The following is a 22,820-nucleotide window of genomic DNA, read 5'->3' as shown; positions in this document are numbered from 1 at the left end:
GTTACTTCCAAACTCATATATACTGCCCTGACCTCTTTTCTGATTCATGACCTGTATTTCCAATTATCTGCTAAATATCTCTTCCTGGGTAACTCAGTGATACTCAAAATAAAACATGATTAAATCCAAATCATTTTGCTTAATCCCCAAAACTCCTCTTCAGTGGAGGAAGTCATCCTCCCAGTCATTCACCTTAGATGGTTCAAAGTCTCTTCCTCCCATCTGTCACCAGATCTGTCCCTTTTAACTATAAAATACCGCACCTCCCCCATTCTCAGTGCTACCCACCCTAGGGAAGCAACCTTGTATAGTGGAATAAAATATATATATATGGCAGCAAACATTATATAGCTGACTTTGGAGTAGGATAGACCTGGGTTCAAATCCCAGTGCTGCTGTGTTCAGATCTTCATACTAGCTGTGTGACCTTGAGCATGTTGTTTAACTTCTCTTAATAAATTAGGGGTAACAGAAGCTACCTGTTTGGATCGTTGTTAGGATGTACTAAAGTAAAACACACAGTCAGTGCTAAAAACCCCTGCCTAGACTGTTAATTAGCTTCCTTCCTGATTTACCTGCCTTGGGTTTCTCCTGTACTCCACCTTTACACACTGCCAGCAGAGTTTATAAAATACATATGGGGTCATTTATTTTCATATGTCAGGAGTCTGGTAGTTTCCTTTTTTTTTTTTCCAGGAAACTTTGAGCACCTTTGTCTGAGTTATAAGAGTAAAGTAATCATACACTTTGTCATACAAATCAGGACACTTCAGAGAGTGAAAGGAGACATTAACTGAACAAGATTCCAGGACAACTGCCATGGGAGAACTGGGACTAATGGTCATGCTGTGTATGCTGTTCTTTACAGTGTGCCCAAAATCCCATCTTTTGACACCACACTGCTCACCATTCCCAAAACTGGTGTAGAATCCCTAGAATGCTCCTCTCCCTCCTTTTGGAAGTAAACTTATCTCTACCTCTCTCCTGCAGAATTAATCAGCCCCTCTTCCTTGGACTATGATACTTTCCACATGTCTCTAACATAGCACTTACCTTTCTGTTATAAACATAATTGAACTCTTTCTCTCTCACTAAACTTGTGAACTTCAAGGGCCAATCTTACTTGTCTTTAAATCCCCAGACACTCACACAGTACATGGGATCAAGTTTGTATTCAGTAAATGTTTACTGAATTAATAAATAAATTGGATTTATTGATTTGCCTTGGGCAATCCATGTGTGAATAATTCAAAACATTCTTTGTGTTTTTTTAGTCTAGTCTGTACCTTGTTCCATTTTAAAAAATAAGGCAGCTTAAAAGATTATAGTATATAATAACATAAAATCAAAGTGGATTTTCTTTTCTTTCTTTATATTTTAATATTTGTCCCTAACCCACCCTTCAAGAAAGTATTTTTCTTAACCTAATGTTTGGTGTTTCTTATCCACAATTCCCATCTCCCTAGCCATCTTCCCACTGGCCATGAGACCCAGTTCTAACACAAAACTAGAATTCCTTCTTGGGACTTTCAGTAAAGCTTTTGCTTTCCTGATAAAAAGGAACAGATTCAGTTGGCTCAATTGTTTTTTAATACTTGATTGGATTCTGCATTTATTTTGCTCCTTATACCTGTCTAAAAGCTTAAAGACTTTTGAACTTGACAGAATTCTGCACAATTTCAAATTCTCAGCATCATATAATTCTATCTACATTTAAAATGCTATCTGATTGAATTCTGGTTACCTCACATGGCTTTTTATAATCAGCTTTTGCACCTTAAGAGATCAGCTTATAGTCATGCTGCATATTACAGTATTGTTACCTCAATTAATAGGAAATTTATTTCAAGGAAGTACATGAGAATAAGTAGTACAGAAATAGGAATCTTAGCCATGTGATCAGTCTTCATAAGAATGTATTGTAGGAAAAATCATGTAGTTAGTTGTCAGTTGGCTCAATTATTCACTACTCTTCCATCATCACTCTTCCTTCTTCAGTGGAATGTTAAAGTGGTACCTAAAGATACAGCAGCCATCTGGCAACCATGAGGATAAGAACCAACACACTAGGGCTAGTGGAGTTGAAAGCTAGAGAAACCTGGGTTCCTAACAGCATCTTTAAGCCATTGAACCAGCCTTTGACTGGTAACTTACAGGATTACTTATACACTGAACAATAAGCACCCATCTCTCAAGAAATTGTCAGTTGGATTTTCTGCTTCTTTGCAGCCAAACACATTGCGAACTGATACACTCATCAACCTAACTTCAAACTTTAATTTTAAAACATTTTAAAGCAGTTTTAGTAATTTTTTATGAAGATGGTAGTTTCATAAGATTTAAATGAAATAAATGCACTCAGTATTGTTTTTCTGTATGATGAAAATAGAAAGTTGCCTTTCCTAAATTCTTCATATCCTGTAATTTGAAAACCTTTCACCACATGTTCAATAATGTCAGTGAATAATGCTACTAGAAAATGAGGGGTTTTGTTTTAAGAAAGCAAGTTTGCAGATGAGGTATTATTTTATTCACACATATCTTAACACAGTATGGTCACTTCATTTTATTCTTCATTTAAAAATTAATATCTTAAAAGACATACCTTAACTAAGACTAAGCCACTCCATTTTCTACACTTTTACTACAAAGTTGAAGATAAGATATTCTCTACTAGATAAGCTGCATTAAGTGTTCCTCTGATAGTAATGGATATATACCCTTGCTGCTTACCTATTTTTAAAAGTTCTATGTCAAATGGCGTATTTACCATAACTGCATATTTTTGTAAAAATATATATATATATATATATATATACGTCTTTTAGTTCAGGTAACAGATGTATTTCTCTGCAAATAGTATTGAGAAATATTTCAAGCCTTTTTTAGCTGTGATATTTAAGCCAAGCAGATCTCTGTATGCTTTAATTGCACCTATTTAACTGCATAGTATTAAGAAGAATGTTTATTTATTAAGCATTTAGTCAGCTTTAATGTGTTTTTTCCTTAGTACCAAGGATGATTGCTTCAGTGTTAATATTCAGCCTCCTGTTGGAGAACTGCTTTTACCTGTGGCCATGTCAGAGAAGGATTTTAAGAAAGAGCAAGGTGAGAGATTATTACAATTTACTAGAAATTGGCATCCCAAATAACATGTGCTCATTCCTCTGGCTGGTCTCTAAAATAAATTACCATATGTACATAGCCATTAACAGATGTCAACGCACAGTTTTCCAATTTTTGCTAATGCTTTGCGTTTATAAAATAACCTTAAAGGTATATGTTTGTCTACATTCCTGGCATACTTGCAAATTGATTAATATGTCTTTTAACTAATAAATTGATTCTTAATTAACTTTTCAATTCTTGGAGTTTTGGTTTGTCAATCTAATGATGTATTCATGTGTTTTGTATTGGTGAAAATGTCAGGAATTTGAGACTTAGCAAAGTCTCATCACTATACATGTTATGTTTCTGTATTTCCTTTCACTAAGAACTGTTTTTCGTGTTCTACTAATATATTTTTCCCTGTACACATTAGAGTGCCCTACCCTTCAAAATAAAATCCTAATTATAGCATTAAAATACCTCCATTTTCTTTTGACCTTATTCTGTATTGAAGAAATGCTATGCTGTCAGGCTATATCAGAGCTGAAACATTTTAAAATAAGCACCAAAAAAAAATATTTTCAGCATAATGAAAGCATTAATATCTTAGGCTTGGCCTAGAGTTAAGCATACTTTCTAATAAAAACAATTTTTGTCTTGTATGAATAAGGGAAAACAACTGTCTCATCTTATGTGTTTAATTAAGAATTGCATTTATAAAAACTAGGACATATTTAAATAGTATAGTCAGCAATGTTTTAAAGTTTATGTGAATCTAGGCTATTGTTTTCTTTGGCGGGGGTTATCAAAGATTCCCTTCATCTTGAGGTCATTAAATCATACCTGTCAAGCTTTCACAAAGTACAGGCAAACACAAATATCTACACCTAAAGAGAAGGGCTTGCTTTCTGGCATTCTATCATGTAGTGCCAGAGACTTTTTTTTTTTTTTTAACTATGAACCTTTGCAATTCACAATGTCAGAAGGACCTGTTGTAGAAGAATCTCACAAATAAAATCTCATACACGACTGTAAATTAATAGTAACCTTTTATTCTTCTGCCTTATTTTTAAGTGATAAAAAAGAATGACTAAATCCATCTTTGAGTTTACTTTTCTTGGATGTTGATTATTGCTATAGAAGAAAGTCATACCTGTGATTTTATTTTTCTATTGACCAATTGAATTGATTCTTACATTTGCTATTCTTACCCTTTGCTGGCTAAAGCCTGCCTCTCTGCTTTACACCTGCTCAGCAAACCCAGGTGAGTGGCACATAGGGACTGAATAAAGCCTTGGCACATTTATTGTTAAGGGGATATTCCTTTTTTGAAAAGTGCAGCTAAAGTATTTCTAAAGCAGCAGATTATTGTATATCTTTTCTCTTCCTCAGCTTTGGTTTAGAATTATGTACTTGATATTTTGATCAAGTTTTTGTGCTCTGCTGTGACTGAGGGATTTTTTCCCCTGACTAGCCATACAGAACCGTAATCACGTGAGAGAGGAGCGCTTGGAGAACAGCTGTGGTCCTCTGTGGAGATGTTGCCAAAATTCCTTTTTCTTCTGCCATTTTACTTCTATGGTTGTTGATTATTTGTCTGAATAAATCTGGCAGCTGTTTGCTATGTTTAATAGAGCAGAAAGGCTACTCTGAATAAAGCTATTTGAAAATTTGTTTATATGAAGTATTTGTAAATCCTTGCAAGTCTCTTGGCATTTCTGTATCATGCTTTCTGTCCTCCTGAGTTCATTCTTTGATGTGGGACTTGATGCTGACAAATTTACCGCAGGTTTAAAGAGTCTTCAATAGCATCCTTTTCTAGATTTCAGCTGCTTTGGTAATAGAGGTCTCAATTCTCAACTTTACACATGTATTTATTTGTTATACTACTCTAGGAAGAGCTTAGCTTATTTTGCAGAAGATACCTAGAAATGACTCATTAACTGAAAATTCTAAATCAGAATAAAAATCGCTTTCCTCAGATTTTATCAGTGCAAACTTCGGGAAGTTAAAATGCCAATAAATTTAAGAAATGTCTGTGCATCATTACATGCTAGCTTTAACTTGTTTTTCTACTTTAAATAAAATGAATTTACACACTTAATATCGCATTTCACAAGGCATATATTTCAAGACTCAAGAAATGTATTAAATGTATTAACTAGGATTTGACTGAAGAAATTATAATTAAAAACATGAGCAATATGGTTCTATTTTTATACAGATGTTCATATTTGAAAAGTGTATATAATATTAAATAAGAATACTTCTAACAGGTTGTACATATTAGATTAACATTTTTTTAAACGGAAATGTTTTCTTCCTAATATACAGCCTGCTCTATCACTTTTTCTCAGTTGTTGCATTTAGAGTTCATGACCAAACATGCATTTTTATAAGGTTGGTAGTCAAAGTGCTAAACAAAAGATTGGTTTATCGTATATTTTGAAGTTATCCAGAGTATTCGTATTATGAGCCTTAATCAGAAGCCATATTTTTTTCATTATTATGAGTTTTGAGCCTTGCAAAGTTAGTTCATGATCTAGCTCTGGGATGATTTCAGTACTATCAATAGAGATCTCTGTTTTACTTTTAAAAATGTAATTGCGTTTCTTGAAGCAGTTTTAATTGTAAGAGACCCAAGCCAACCGCTTATTCCAAATTTCCTCCTCTTATTCATTTTCTTCTTACGAATTAAATTGGAAATCTAAAACTTACAAGAAATTTTTAAAATCTTCTTTTCTTATTTTATTTACATTTTAGCAGTTAATTACAGCTGATTAACCTAAATTAAGTGCTGTCCAGTGCCTCACCAAAATTAGGTAAATTCTAATGAAGCAACAAATTGTGTAGTCTGAGAATTTTAAAATATTTCTCCAGTAACTTTACCTTTATTATGCATGAGCAGGCTGTATAGTGTTTGAAGTCTGTTTTTGTAGAAGAAACTTTTAATGATATCTTGGCATATTTTTCTTTCTCGTTAATTTAAGAATACCTGATATATTTTCATTTAGAAAAAATCTCTGGTTTAAGAAACCTAGAATGGCTACTTAATTTCATTATGATTTATACCTCCATCTTCTGGGTTGCTAGCTAGCAAGATGCTAATTCTTTAAATGGCCAGACATTCACTATTTTCTGGCCCTTAACCACCGCAGGCAATCATATTTGATGCCCCTTAATTAGAGCGCCTTTTTTTCTTTCCAGGTTCTTTTTCCACCTCAGCAATCGAGACAATACATTTGCTTACCATGCTGCTCTCCTAAGTGTTCTTTTGCATGTAAATTAATCTTGATTCAGTTTACACTGTCATGCTGAGTGGTACAAATTGCCTATAACAATAAAACAGCATGAGTTAAAAATAAAGGGGGGTGGGAAGGCAGATTGAATGTGTGCCTTACTTGATAGCATGTTACTTTGCTTTATGCCAATACATTAGCTGGCGATAATGAATCTTCTGTTCTGAAAAGCATGGTTTAGTTGATTTTTTTAAATTTTACTTCAGTGGAGCAATACCTTGTCTCTTATAGACCAAGTTAGACAAACCATTAATGACAAGAGTGTTAAGGTTAAATATGAAGCAATGCATTCACTTCTCTGAGTGCTATCCATCTTTCCATTTACAGGAGCTTGACAAAAGTACTGGCTTTGTACAACATTTCCTTTAATTACAGGCCGAGGGAAACAGGCTTTTAACATAAACATAGTTGCATTCATTTATTCCGAAGTTGCTCTTCAATAGAGCTTAATGGAGAAGGTTTAAATCCTAAATGAGTACACACATCTCTCAGCAGTGTTATGTCAGCAGCCACTGTGCTTTACTTAAAAGCAGTGTTAGCGTGTGTGGTTTTTAAAGCTTTTGCCTAATATTGAAGTTATACAGTCTAAGACAGAACATAGTGTCCCCGAGTTTGAAAGTGGTTAGTAAAAACTGTTCTTTGTTAAAAGCTAAGTAAGTCTTTTTACAGTGTTAGACTTTAGTCTTCATGCTGCTAAATCATAGGGATTTAAATTTTTTTCTGTTGTATTTGCAATAAATAACAAAATTAAATACATAATTCTAAAGGTGGAGGGCCTTTTGAAAATATAAAATCAGCTTTTACCATTTTCATAAATTTTATAAACTATTGTACACATATCATGTGTCTCAAAAGATAATCATTTTTAGTAGATAACCGTTAGGAGTCAATGACTTACATCACAGATCCAGATAGATGGCATTTATTATAACTATTTTGGTTTTTTTTAACCAGGTACTTAATTTCAGTATTTGTTCCAAGAGTTTGGTATGTTATTGAATTTGTCCTTTGAACATTTGTACGTAAGATTCTGATATTAATGGCATGCCTTGTGTTAATTCTATATGGTTTTTGTTCATGATTTTGCTTAATTTAGTTTCTTTCTTAAATATTATTTGAAATGTCTCTGGGATTTAAGTTTTTCCAATTTACATTGTTTCTTTTGTTCTCAAATGTTTTTGCTTCAGAAATTTCAGTTTTTTTTGTCAGTAACCATAGTTCCACTTACTAGGCGCAAATACTGTTATCACTAAGTGTAGCTTAGATACTTGTCCATGTTTTAGAACCACGTAACTGTTCGGTGACTTTCAGTCACTGTTGAGATAACTTTGATCCATTATATTGAGACCGTTCATTGTGTAATGCTGCTAGTTATTCCAGAAACACTTTGATTTGTTCTCAAGCAGCATTTGGTAAGAGAGGTCTTTGAATGGAAAGGAGAATGAAAAAAAACCAAGCTCTTAAAAAGTAAAAACTTAATAGTTTATAAAGCCCAAATTAATTGCGTATATTTTTTTTATTTTTATTTTTATTTATTATTATTTTTTTTTTGCGGTATGCGGGCCTCTCACTGTTGTGGCCTCTCCCGTTGCGGAGCACAGGCTCCGGACGTGCAGGCTCAGCGGCCATGGCTCACGGGCCCAGCTGCTCCGCGGCATGTGGGATCTTCCTGGACCGGGGCACGAACCCGTGTCCCCTGCATCGGCAGGCGGACTCTCAACCACTGCACCACCAGGGAAGCCCCAATTGCGTATATTTTAAAGGGACTGAAATTGGAATTTTATCTTTGTGATTCTATGCTTTTATCAATCTTAGTATTTAAAATCAGGTTATTAAGAGTGATGTTCGACTGCATTTTTACACATTTTTCAACACAACGAGGATTAAAAAAATTTTTTTAATCAGTTGCAGTTCATTTTAATTTTATGATAATTATCTTGTAAATTACATTCTGAAGTGGTATTTCTTCTCTTAAAAAAGTTTTTAAATTTTGGCTATGAATTTTAAATTGTTTAATGTAATTTTCATAAAGAAATTAGTAAAAGGGAGCTGCCTTTTGCTCTTACAGGAATGCTAACGGGAATGAATGAAACTTCTACTGTAATTATTGCTGCACCGCAGAATTTCACTTCCTCTGTGATCCTTCAGAAGGTTGTAAACGTAGCCAACGTAGGTGTAGTCCCTTCTGGCCAAGATAACATACACAGGTAGGTTCACTGACACGTGATGTGGAGGTAACTTGTCTACATGTATAAATATATACTTTTCAATTCATAATTTTCCTTGAAAATAATAACCCCTAAACATATATGTGCCCCTCCTTTTTTATGATGATACATTTGATTGATTGGTTTGGATTAAGGCCCTCTTCCCTATTTCATACAATCCTTAGTACACAGATAGGGCTTTCCTGAAAGATAGAGATAGTATACCTGCATTTTATAGTAGCTTGGTGATTTGTCAAGGTTCCTTGTGTGAGATATGGCTGAGAATTTCTTATTTCACCAGTTTCAGTGAATTCCAGGAAGAACTGTTTTATAAAGCAATGGATTTGGACTTTTTTACTTGAAAAGGGGGAAGTTTGGGTATAGATTTCCTTTTGACAGCAATTCCCTAAGGCTGCTTCCAGTAGTAAGGAGCTGCTAGACAACCAGCATGGGGCCAAATGCAGCTTCTGTTTCTTAGGCCAGGAAATATCTTCACCACCAACCATCTAAAACATGAGGTCCAAGTTATTTGTCCTTAAAGGTAGCATAAAATGTGATTAGTATGTGCCTTCTTTGTATTCTTGTGAATGCTAGTGGCTTGAAATGAAAGTAAAATAATTACTCCTTAAATAAACATGCAGTTGTTACTTAGTCCTCTGTGAGTTTAAAGGAATTCATTGCAAACTATCTTTAATTCCTCTGCCATTCTACTGCCAATGGCATACTTCCACCATTACATTTCGGAAATAAATTGAAAATCAAAGGAACACCTTCAACCCTTTAAAAATGTATTTTTAAATTAATACAGGGGCAAGAGAGGCCCCATATAAAGAGTTCTGTGGGTGGTCTGGATTTTTTTAGACTCAGTTCTGCCTGGGCTTTATAACTTCTCCTTATGGGCTTTAAGTTCCTCATCTGTTTGGAAATTGATGGCAGGGAAAGAAGGTGATTGAAATGAAATTCTGTTATCTATGGAAGAACGTTGGACTTGACATCAGAAGAGCTGAGTTCAAGTCTTGATCTACCGTTACAGAGTTGCCTAACTTCATCTACTAATCATGACAGAATGAAAACTGCATGTACTAGTCAAAACTCAAATTTGCCTTGTGCCTTTTGTTTTTTTTGTGTGTGTGTGTGAAGAGGAGGTCCTTAAATAAGTTGCTCAAGAGATCTGATGCTTCCATTTCTTAATTTTTGATAAGCCCTATCTATCTCACATAGGGTGGTGATAAAATAATAAAATGGATATAAGGTCATCATATTGGTACCGCCATGCAAATACACCTTATCTATCAGTTAGCGTTGGTCAATAGGGGAAAAACTGAACAAAAAGAAGGCTTTTAGTAAAATTTTTGGTTCTAAATCTTCCTTGTTTTGTTTTCTGCTTTAAGTACTTTTTTTCACTATCCTGAGTGATTTTCTTCAGCAGAAGTTGTTCTGTTTTATTTATGGATCCTTTGAATTATTGAAATTACTAAAAACACCAAAATATTGTACATCAACAGTAACTTTTAGCTTATGCTGTATGAAATTTTACCTGACACATCTAGTATCCAGCAATACTTCAGTCTTATTTTAATATGTTCCTTTGTAGTAGACAAAACAACATAAGGTAACCCTTGTTTATGTTGGAACTTCTAATTAAGTTTTTGTTTTGCTTTGTATGCGGGTTTTTAACTTTTCTGAAAGCAGTGACAGTGTTCCAGGTTTTTGTTTCTTAGAAGAAAATAGCCAGATTGCCTTCTCAAAGCCAACTAATATGAAAGCCATTTTCCTATTGGGAAACAGACTAAGAAAGACACTTAGCACAGTTGTATAATTCTTATTAAAGCATAAAGTTTGCCTATAACTTGTCTTGGTGGTTTAGAACTTAATGCCTGTTCACAGGATTAAGTTACAGTCAATTCTCAATTATCCATACCAGTGCAGGGGAGACACACAACTAGGAACCATTTCTATCTGGCTTTGGAGTGCAGAGTTTGCACTTATACTTAATGGCCATGGTCCTCATACACTTCTGCAATGTGTTGACACTTTTCCAGTCCAGCCTTATCACAGTGGCCTGGTATTTGGCTCTGTAACTTGGTGGAGGAGCCCAAGTTACTACAGAGCCAAAAGTGAATAAAAGGCCTATATATAATTCTAAATAGGCTATGCTATCTTAACGTGCCTCACATGTCTCATTGTACTTATTGAAAATGTTTTACATTTGCTTTTTTTATAGTAAGGTATGGCTATAATAATGTTTTAAATTTTAGAAGGCTTCCAATAAATACCTAGAGTTATTTGTAGTTTTCATACAGATATTGACAAAAATTACTATCCCACAAATGTAACATTTTTTGCCATTCTTTTATGCTCAGTAAGTTAAGACTGAAATAAACAGTTGTTAGTACAGTCTGTACCAATGGCTTTTTTAATTTCATTTAAAATGAAATAGCAATTACTGTTTATAATAACAAATTAACAGTTTACCACTTTATTGAATTGTATTAATGTTTTTGACAGTGTTTAGTAGGGGATTACCCTGTGGGATGAATGAGTTTATATATCTAAGCCTTTATATTATTTAATTGTTAGTAATAAAATTGAAATTTCTATGAGATTTTTTTTTTTTTTTTTTTTTTTTTTTTTTGCGTTTCGCGGGCCTCTCACTGCTGTGGCCTCTCCCGTTGCGGAGCACAGGCTCCGGACGCGCAGGCCCAGCGGCCACGGCTCACGGGCCCAGCCGCTCCGCGGCATGTGGGATCTTCCCGGACCAGGGCACAAACCCGCATCCCCTGCATCGGCAGGCGGACCCCCAACCACTGCGCCACCAGGGAAGCCCCTCTATGAGATTTTTGAATGACTTCTCTATTCTTCTGTGATAGTTGCTTTTTTGAGTTTATGAAAAATAGGACCAAAACCATTCTTGTATTTATTAATGGTAATCACTTTTAATAAAAAAACAAGCTTGAAAAGCATTTTGACCATTAGTATTTTAAGAAATTAAAATTTTCAGTACAATAAATTATTCTTGGCTGGCCTACCTATGTTCTATTTAATTTTTCAGGTTCTTTCATTTCTGAGAGGACTTTTTAATTAGCATTAGAATATTCTTTCTGACCATTCAATGAATTAAGTTCCCATTGTCTAGTTTTAGGATAATTTATTCCTACTACTATTTACAATTTGAATATTTTTTACATTAAATACCGAGTTAAAAAGTATTTAACATAAGAATTAGCTAAGAAAAAGTGAATCTTCATTAATATGTAAAAGTGTGTAACAATATAAAGTAGAAATTTTAATTGAACACGTAAGAGAAAATGGTTCCTAACACATTAGCAGCAAATACCTCCATTAAGAAAAAGTCAATTAAAGGAGCACAGGGCTTCCCTGGTGGCGCAGTGGTTGAGAGTCTGCCTGCCGATGCAGGGGACACGGGTTCGTGCCCCAGTCCGGGAGGATCCCACATGCCGCGGAGTGGCTAGGCCTGTGAGCCATGGCCGCTGAGCCTGCGCTCCGCAACAGGAGAGGCCACAACAGTGAGAGGCCCACGTACAGCAAAAAAAAAAAAAAAAAAAGGAGCACAAGTTTTATGGAATTCAGTTCAAAAACCAGGAGCATTTTCAGCATAGTTAACCAGTTTCAAAGATCAGTTGAGAAAGTAGAACTACTTTCAGATTATGTGACATTGAGTTTTGATTTTCTAAATGAGCCATAGAATCAGAAAGCCAACCAGTATACTACTGAAAGACTTAATTTTATCTTCATTTCTGTGGTATGTACTTACTGGTTGAAGAAGCTGCTCTTTGAGGACAAAACCATCTTATTGAGATCTACAGACTTATGGTCATTGTGCCAATCTGCTGTTTTCCAAATTACAGTTACCACATAAGGGGTAATAGAGAAGTCAGAATCAAAAAAGTCATAAAAAGCATTTATTAAATATATAGCTGAACATCTTCATGTCCTATGTTAGATACTCATATATAAGAATGTGAGACACTGTGAAAGTCTTAAAACACATTATTTAAAACAATACTAATAGAGTATATACAAAGGGCAGAATGAACAACAGTAAACCAGTATATGAATACACTGAAAAGTTAAAAGGTGAAGATTTTATGTGTTTTAGGGGAGGTTAGAGAGACTAGCATTGGAAATCCTAGGTTTATCCCGGGCCAGAAAAAATTTCTTGTGTTCCTCCAAGAAAGAAATTAAGTAAGTGTTTGTGAAGGAGATTCGTATTCAGTAGTGTAGAAATTGAGGTGCATTTGCTTTAATTACATTGCTTATCCTCTGATAAACTAATGAATAAAAATGACCAAAATGCAGAAAGCCAAAAAATCTATACCTTCAAAATCTCTAACGTTGTTCTGTATAAAAGAACCATGTGGGAGTTTGTGTAAAACTCAGGTTCCTGGGACCCACACCCAAAAACTCAGATTCAGGATGGCTGGGACAGGACCCAGTATTCCAAGTGGTTGCAGATAAATGTTCCAAAAGTTCATAGTTAATGCTAGCCACATGGCATATTTTAAAATATATTTTTCTGTGTTTATGTTTCTTTTTTACAGATTAGTCATTAAGGAACATCAGTAGACAAGATGTTTGATTTAGGTTTTTCTGCTTTTTATCCAGTGTGTTCCAGCCAAGAAAGTCTGTTGTTAACTAGAGTAGCACATTACAGTGGTCGCTGTGAAACAGTCTTAGACCATAAGTAAAAGTTTGTCTTTCAGCAGTCTTAACATTTTTCATTTTAACCCAGTTTCAGGAATTCTGACATTCATATACAGTAGTATTGTTAAAAAACAGTTGTCATACAACCTACTCATTTTTCCCTTTCGTGAACAACAAATTGACCTTATAAGGGGTGATATTTGAGTGAAAACAGAAAGCCATGTCTCTGCCACGATTCTATTTTAGTTCTTAGCTTATTCAGTAAGACCTTAGGACAGCTTTCATTAACTTGTATTCAGTACTTACGTTCTTTTTTTCCCCCTGTATATCGTAATCTATGGTTTGGATTTTGTTTACCCTGTCACTTCTTTAATTTGAAAATTTTGAACATATACAACCTGTGAATAATTACAGTCCTTATAGAATAACTGTTTTACTGTTGTTACTTAGGTCCTTAACTATTAGAAAAATCTGGTGTTGTGAATGGAACTGTGAATCCATGGCAACCTAGTAGCCAACTTTTTAATTTATCAACACACTTAAAGACAGTTTATTGTTTTAGGATTAAAATGAAATTTTTTTTACTTAAAGTAGTTGTAAAGAACAACTTATTTCATTTCTGGTTCTTAAACTCATCCAGTGAATCACTGTTGTATACATGTTTATGGTTATTAATAGGGGAAATACTGGTATACACATTGTTTGTATCCTAAAATATCTATATTGTATAACTCCTTCATTCAATATTTTTTGAAGACCTTTGTGACAGATTTTGTTGCTGCTGGGGTTACAAACATGAATGACATAGTTACTTCTTGGTGGGGGTCTTTGATATTTTCCTTTTTTTGGTTCTTAGGTTGATCAACCTTTGGGTTATTGTTTTTGTTTGCTAGTTGTTTTATTTCTTTTCCCCTGATAACTATGGAATATTTAAATACTGGGTAATTTTGAAGGACCATAATGGACAAGAATGACATTTGATGGCTTGGTGCCCTAATTTTATAAGCCTGATACTATAGTCACCATACTTCATCTGTCTTAAAACCAAATTTTGTACAAACAGTTGTTAATATAAAGATGCCAGGCTTCAGTCTTTTCTATAATATGACAAACTGGAGAGAATTTCCAGTGGTCCAGTGGTTAGGACTTGGCACTTTCACTGCAGAGGGCCCGGGGTTCAATCCCTGGTAAGGGAACTAAGATCCCCACAAGCCACGTGGCACAGCCAAAAAACAAACAAACAAATGGGGCTTCCCTGGTGGCGCAGTGGTTGAGAGTCCGCCTGCCGATTCAGGGGACACGGGTTCGTGCCCCGGTCCGGGAAGATCCCACATGCCGCGGAGCGGCTGGGTCCGTAAGCCATGGCCGCTGAGCCTGCGCGTCCGGAGCCTGTATTCCGCAACGGGAGAGGCCACAACAGTGAGAGGCCCACATACCGCTAAAAAAAATTTTTTTTAAATAAATTTTAAAAAAAAACAGACAAAAAACAAATTGGCATCTCAAACCAGGACTAAGATTTGTGGAACCTATTTCGTGATCAGAGTTTTTCTCACGTTGGTGGTTGTCCACTAGAGGGCAGCACTGCTTTTTTATCTGACTGCTTTGCTCTCTGCAGGCTCTGTGAGCAAGCAATTCATTGAAAAGCTAATGTGGACCTCAGTTAATTTTTACATAGAAGGCGGCGTACTTGGATATTTCAGAAATAACCAAACTGCAGTTGACTTTTGCTTTAAAACATTGTATATTTAAATTTTATTTAATTTCATTGTTTGTGAAGTAATATTCTACACTGCAACAATTTTACAAATAGGAATATGTAAATGTTTTCATGTAAAAATGAAAGAAAGGTATTCTTGATGATTTTCCTTCTGGGTTGACAATTTTATAAGGAATCAAAGAGAATGGGGTAAGAATTTATTTGTTTTACTTTCTGGTTTTCTGTTAAGTCCCATCCACCCCACCCCCACCAAACAGACAAACCAAAAATGCTCTGGAATAACTGGAATGTTTCGTATCTCCTTTGAGAAAGTGCACTTAGATTTTCTTAGCTTTCCTGTATAAAGAGAATGCATCGTTGACAGGATAGTGTGGGGCATCACTTTTTATACCAATTCTAAAGATTAGAATAGAAAATAGAGAGTCCTAAATTCTGATGGTAGCTTATTTTTTGTTTTAACTATTCTCATCAGAATGTTAAAGGAAAAAACTACAATATTGCTGGCTTTTTAAAAAATAATAGGGAAAAATACATTGCTTTGGATAAATTCTCTAAACTTGAATCACATGTAAATTTTTTCTCAATATTAATTCAATAGTGTAATGGGCTTAACTTCAAAATACATTTTTACAGTCAAAAAATGGGACTTTTTTTTACAACTTACAAATTCTCTGCCTTTTAAAAATGTTATGCTATATTAACTCAAAATTATAAGGGTTTATCATTTTAAATCCTTTGGAAAATAATACTCCAAATCAACATGCTTTGGTATTCGATGTTAGGAGGCTTATTCAAACCAGTATTTCTTATGTATAAGCATTGTGCAACTTCATTACACATTTGTCAACTTTGGACTAATTATTTTTATATAGCTAGGGCAGGGCACTGCATCTTGTGATCGTCTTTCTTACTAATAGGATTCTGTCTGCTTCAGCAGACAGTAATTGAAGGCTTCATGTACAGAGTGAGAAAAAAAAGTTTTAGCCTGAGTGGGCCATTGTCACAGCTCCTGGTAACCAGTAGAACAGAAAACACAAGAAAATTGAACTCAGAATAGAAAAATCAGAAACCAGGAAGACTATCCAAGAGAAGAAAAAGCATGTCTTTGAGCTGTTGCGTTAAGTGTAGCAAATATGATTCTGCGTAAAAAAGTTTTATGTTTGTGAATACCCTGGAGATTGCAGCCTCTCAGATAAATATTTTTCAATTCATGTTGTTCTATCAACATTTGAGTTATTAAAACAATTGAGTTGTAGGATTCTTTTCCTTCCAACAAAGAGCATTTAAGGTCCATAGGCATTTTCCTACAAATCTAAAAAAAGTATGGTTTAAGTGCATGAAGGAGTAAGTCCGTGCATCATAAAGAATATATTTGTTTAAATATATTTGAACAAATATATTATTTGACATGTTTCATAATTTTGTCAGTAGTTAAAACAAATTAACTTTTTTAGAAGAGTAGTACATACTCTGATTTAGGTTTGGCAACCACCTTATTTCATCTTTTTCTTTAATTCTTAGGAATTCTTATGGACTTGAAAGATTAAATGTCAATTGCTAGAGATAATAGACAAAAAGACATTTAACAAGATGAAATACAAATATATCCAAACAGTTTTACCTTCTCAGTTGGTGATTAGAAACAGTGAGTGCTTGGTGGTAGAATGAAAATGAAAAATACCTAGCTGGTATCCTTTTAATAACATGGAGCCCATCTTACATAGGCAATACCTCTTTAACTGTCATCCACTTATTTGTTCTCATTTGTGGTGTTACTGGTGTTTGAGGTTGGTTGGTCTCCCAGTCGTCCCTCCCTACATTACAGCTCCATTCAAGGTTTTGTATTTTTCATTGCTGGTGTCTCTTTTGAAGGAGTGGGGGTGGGGAATGTTTCTTTATTTTTTTTAATCTTTAAAGGCAGAACTTTAAAATGTGTTGTGACAAAGCATCAAGTCAAGATGCTTTGAATTACAGAATATTACCAATCAGGTACACAACTTTTGAAGAGAAAAATCTTCCTTCTTAAAGTTTCTGGAACAATAATAGGTTATATGCATATTAGGTAAATAAGAAAAACCTTAATTTACATGTTGAGAAATTCCTCCTCAACCATTCACTAGCTATGTGCCCCTGGGCGAGTTTCTCAATGTCTTTGGGCCTCAGTTTCCTCACCTACAAATTGATCTGACTCAGAATCAAATGAAATAATGCAAGTGAAGTACTTAGTACCCAGTGCGCACAGCACTTAATAAATGATAGCTGCTATTATCACTACAGTGATCAAAAACTTCACAGGTTTTCTGGGAAAAAAAATTGTCACAGTGCGATCTTAGTTTGAGGCCAAATACAAAGGTCCTTATGTCAGCCATTAAATTTAGTATGCAGGTATTTGACCCAAGCTGTCTTTATAATCAGTGTTTCTTATATCCCAAAGCTAGCTATTTGTTATTTACTAACTAGTACTCTTTCCATAACTATCTTTTAAACGTATGTTAAAGCATAGCCTGTTTGGGAGTTAAATGATTAATAAATGTTGGGGGGAGGGGGTGGCTTCTGCTTTCATGGACCAAAACAAACCAATTGTAATCATGCTGTGTTCCAATTAAATACATCCTTTTTGAACTGTGAAATGAGAATGTCAGAACATCTGATCTTCTGGTCTTCTGCTTTAAAACATTGCTTCTATCATTTGTGCCCATTAGAACATACAGACCTAGTTAAAAGGCAGTAGGCTTTCACACCAGGTAACAGATTTTATTGCTAGGATGATTCGCTTAGCGTGTTTCCACTGCAGTATAAGCAAATGCCTCTTATGTGCCCCTATTCTTTCCAGTATTGAGCATTTTGTGGTACTAGGATTTTTAAAACAGGTACAAGACACAAGTTTTAATCTCTGTAAACATACTGACATCAAAATTGACATTTGTCTCTGCTGAGTTTATATTATTGTAACATCAACCCTAAGTTTTAATAGAAAAGAGATAAAATGTGCCTTGGGGCTGTGCAACCCTGACAGTCAACAGTCAGTAGGAACTTCTGCGTTCCTTTTCAGACACAGTCTTCTTCTCCGTGTTCCCAAGGCACAAGTGTTAAGTAAATAAAGACTATCATTGACATAATGATAACCCTGTCAGAAATAGGGACCTCTGCTGAAATATTTGTTGAATGAAGATTTGGTGATGACCACATCTGTGGGGAAAGTTGCATAAATGGGTGAGACAACAGAGCCACCTAGTATCTATCATCTGGTGACATGGTTTAACAGAAATACAGAAACAGGGTTCTCCTATGAAGCAGAAGAACCTCGAAAATTTGGACAAAAGAAATGCAGAAACCTGCAAGGGGTGATAGAAAAGAGAGGTCATTTCAGGGCTGGTGATCTTGTGTTCTCTCAAAGAGGCAGCTGAGATGCCCAGTTCCCAATCTCGTGTATGGGCGTCTAAAGAGCAAATGGGTATGTATGTCCAGAGCTTTATAAAACCTCTTTAAAAACATTGGTATGATTTCTGTTCCTAAACTGGCTCTACTTACAGTTGCTTCTCTCGGTGGAAAAACTGCTCTATCGGATTCCTTACAAGTCTTCAGCATGTTTGGAGAGAGTACACAAATAAATGTCTTATGAAGGTTTCTAACATACTTTGTCTACCACCCATTAGCTAACATTTTAAAACACGACTTAAAAGTGTTGATAATATTTTCATCTTAGTAAAATTAGCATATTTGTCTTGCTTTTGATGCATCATTCTAAGTATTGTTGGAAAATTGATTTTCATGATTCTATTTAGGCCAAAAATGGCTTGTTAGGTCCCCACACACACACACAAAAAAGAGAAAGCAAGAATCTAATATGTTATGAGATTTTGATGTCTTTTTTTTTAAAAAAAAACTCAAAAAAGAAATTACTTTTCATTTAAAGAGAATCTGCTTCCTGCTTAAGTGGCTAATATTTTAATTAAGTCAGGAGTGAAGTTTTTCTGAGTGTCTCCTGATAAACTCCCTCTTTTATGTTGATGGTAATTAAACAGATCCCCGAGGACGCCGTGGGCTCTGTGCAAGGCCCATGCTAATTGTCAGACATGAGACACTGACCAGTTGGTTGGCTCTTGAATAGGCCACAGAGCGCTGTCAGCGCAGCAGCAGTCTGATTTTTATGTATTGTGAGCTGCTGTCAGGGCTAACTGGGTGCCATTGTGGCTGAAGATGTTGTGCAGATTGAGGCAGATGGCTCAGATTCAGACACGTGTCCTCCAGAAAGGGGAAAGGGGATCGGCCCTGCAGAGTGGGGTCACAGCAGGTCACAGACCTGCTCTACACTTGCTAGTGTTTTCAAAAGCTCATGCGCAGCAACTTTGTTTTTCTCCAGTCATCCCTGCAAGCAAACCCCCTCCCCCCACCCGTCCCCCAAAAGTGTGGAACATGCTCTACGTGGAAAATGGAGGCCTAGGAGGGGACCTCCCTCTTCCCGTCTCTGGGGCTCAACTGTGCAGGCAGAATGAATTAGCAGGATTGACAGAAGTTCATTGTGCCTCCAACGGCTTTGCAGTCAATTGCAGTGCTTAAAAGGCTAGTTTTGCTTTTAATTTCATGTAATTAGTAGGTTCTTCGTGTCTCGGAATTTAGTAATGGAGCCTTAGACCTCAAGTTTCCTCTTTTACATTCTAAAGCAGAAAGAAGATCTAACGTTCTGAACGTTAAAAAAAATACAAGCGGAGGGAGCAGGGTGTTGCACTTGGCTATCACGTGATTTTGTTACATGTCATCAACATTAGAGATTGAAGTTGAATATTTAACATGTCTGAATTCATTGAAACTTATGAAGAGTTTATAACGCACACAAAATTAATGTCTTGCATAATCATTTTCAGATATGAGGAATTAAAAGTTCAAGCTCTTTGAGAAAGGTACCTTTTTCTTAACACGTTTTAAAGATAAAAATAGAGTGGTTTATTTTAAATGGCACTATGCATGGTGAAATGTTAAATATCAAATGAATAAATGATTCCCAAATATGTAGTAATAGAGAATTATTCACATGCATCTATTGTTCAAACGAATAAGTAAAATAGAACTCCTTTTTCTGTTCTGTTCCAAAGATACACTGAAATTACCTGCTTGTGGTAAGCATGGTGCTGGGCAGTTTATTGATTTTTCAGAAGAATGCTTGGCTTTGGGTTTTTGGCAGTAGGGAACCTGTAATAAATTATTGGGAAAAACCGAGTTATTTTAAACCTATTTGAATGTATGCTGTCTCCTTCTTTCCCCTCATGATAAAAGGTCTCTCTCTCTCTCTCTTTTTTTTTTTTCTTCCAGGTTTGCAGCTAAAACTGTGCACAGTGGGTCATTGATGCTAGTCACGGTGGAACTGAAGGAAGGCTCTACAGCCCAGCTTATCATAAACACTGAGAAAACTGTGATTGGTTCTCTTCTGCTGCGGGAGCTGAAGCCTGTCCTGTCCCAGGGGTAACCTGCTCACATCTGGACTTCAGAATCTGGCACACAACAAAAGTGCCTGGCATCCACTACTGCTGCCTTTCATTTATAATAATAGCCCTTCCATCTGGCAGTGGGGGAAGAATACACTCTCGACATTCTTGTCTCCTGCTTTAGAATGCTAGTGTGTATCTATCATGTATGCAGTACTTTCCCCCTTTTCGCTTTGCTAACCAAAGAACATATATTTTACTGTCAGTGATCTCAACTCCTAAATCCATGTGGTATTCTCTCTGTCCTGCTACTCCTGGCCTTCTCGGCTCCCTTCTCTTTTTCAGCAATGATGGACATGAATTAGATACTTAAAGTTCATTGTAAATCATCTTCCCTCTCGCAGGAAGCAAAGATTAGCCTAGAAATAGTATAAATGGCCTCTCAGCTTGGTATGTGAAAATGGGATAGCGTACTTTTTTAGAATTAAATTCAAAAACAACGATTTATCTGTAAAATTTTGTTCTGTGAATTTCCTGGTGTTGTAACTGATTATTGACAACTGTCATCATGAAATTATCTCTGAATAATAAGATAAATAAACCAGCACCTGAATAACATTTGTCTTTACATTTTTAATGAGAAATTGTTTATATTCCTTAAGTTCATGTGCTGAGGTTTCCTTAAAATAAATATTTTGAGTGTTATATTATGCAGAGAAACAATGGTGTTTAGTTAGTGAAAGAAAAACTACTTTCAAACCAGGTAGATTTTCTACGTATGTCATAGTTAACTTCAAGAAAAAAGTTGATATGTTTAATAACAAAAATAAAAATCTTCATGTCTCTTTATGTACAATTTTGATCTCTTAGTAGAGATCTGATTACAAGGCCTATTACAACTACTGAAGAAGTTCTTTGAATCTCATTGTTTCTTTACAAATCTCGATGCCCAGCTTTGATGGACTGACTGATGCCTTTGGAAACTAACTAATATAAACCAAATGATAGAAATCTTAAAAACTAGTTATATGATCAACGTTTTAGCACTTTGCCCTAGAGTATTTTATTGCTAACTTAGGCAACATACTGTTTTTATTGATTGTTCTATAATCAGAAAACTTCTTCCTAATACTTTTAAAAGTTGAAATTGTATTTACCTTTCTGATACAAGCTAATAATAGGCTCTAAGACAGTTCCCTTTGTATAGAGCCACATAATGATTTTTTGAAAGTAAAAAAGAAAAGGTACATTGATTGAAACATTGTAGAACATATATAAAGGTAAAGAAAAGCAGAAAAAAACACTCTTGGAACATTCGGGCTGTAAAAAATTATTTAGATTTTTAAGTTTGTGAGCTGGAGAGAGCAAACAAGCTTGTTAAAATTTCCTGCTCCTGAAATGCAGCAGTTACTCTGCAGGAGGTATTACTGAGGCAGACACATGTTCTTCTTCACTCTGGAGACACGTATACTGGGATAGTACTCACGCCAAGAAGCACCTCTGTAATTGCAGCCCTTTGGCATTTCCATTATTAACCCTATTTCTTAGGGCTTTACAACTTTGGATTTTTAAGTCAATAACTTTTTGAAACACTGTAAAGAATTTGACAGGCTAAATACTTATTTTCTGAAAAACGTATTTGGACTTACTGTCATCAAAGCAGAGGGGAAAATGCATGTTGTGATGTAGAGATTTTTATTTTCCTTAAATTGGGGCACTCATCTTTGAAAATAGATCATGCATTTGTCTGTTTTTTAAAACTAAGAAAATTTCAGTAAGATTTTACCTTTGAATAAGATAGTAATTTTGACTGCTAATTTTTAGATTTAAAATGTATATTAATATGTTGTGGTATGCTAACAGTTGATACCACTTGAATATCAGTAGCTTACTATCATTAAAATATTTTTTCACATAAGTGAAATTAGAGAAATGACCATAGTCCCAAGTTTAAGGGTTAGGGTTTTTTTGTTTGTTTTTTACCTTTCTTTGGTACAGAGTTCCTGGCCTTATGTTTCCTTTAACTTTATCATAATCCATGATTATCTTTTAAATTGTTCCATTGAGTCAGGTTAGTCAATGTTGCATTCTTAATTCCAGCTATATTTTTTCATTTTAATGTCCACTTAATGGGACATTATATGTATACCAGTCTTGAAGAATGGCTCTCATAGTATATTTCAGACTGAGCCTCATTTTTGGTATCACAATACATCTGCTTTATTGTAAGAAAAGGAGAATGTTTTTATTCTGAAAAGACTATAATAATGAACTTATCAAATTAAAAGACTGGATACTTGCCCTTCCCAATAACTATTTGCAAACATTTGAATAAATTTATAGTAAGCTTATGAAAAGTTTGCCCTTGTAACTTGTGTTTCTGTGGTTAAAATTTTTAATG

At 35.1% G+C, this 22,820-nt stretch overlaps 1 protein-coding gene across 1 annotated transcript in view; it reads left to right on the top strand.

Annotated features, from left to right (window-relative positions):
• Window positions 1-21,037, top strand: part of AP3B1 (adaptor related protein complex 3 subunit beta 1) — a 281,724-nt gene extending 260,687 nt beyond the window's left edge. Inside the window, exons 25-27 of the mRNA XM_060093077.1 lie at window positions 3,011-3,108; window positions 8,476-8,614; window positions 20,307-21,037. Of these exons, the coding sequence (XP_059949060.1) occupies window positions 3,011-3,108; window positions 8,476-8,614; window positions 20,307-20,460 (391 nt within the window). The 3' untranslated portion in view covers window positions 20,461-21,037. The remainder of the gene's footprint in view (window positions 1-3,010; window positions 3,109-8,475; window positions 8,615-20,306) is intronic.
• The last annotated feature ends 1,783 nt before the right edge of the window (window positions 21,038-22,820 follow it).

Source organism: Mesoplodon densirostris, chromosome 3 (assembly GCF_025265405.1).
Source record: "Mesoplodon densirostris isolate mMesDen1 chromosome 3, mMesDen1 primary haplotype, whole genome shotgun sequence".
Classification (NCBI taxonomy): domain Eukaryota; kingdom Metazoa; phylum Chordata; class Mammalia; order Artiodactyla; family Ziphiidae; genus Mesoplodon; species Mesoplodon densirostris.
This window is presented reverse-complemented; position numbering and strand designations above follow the sequence as displayed.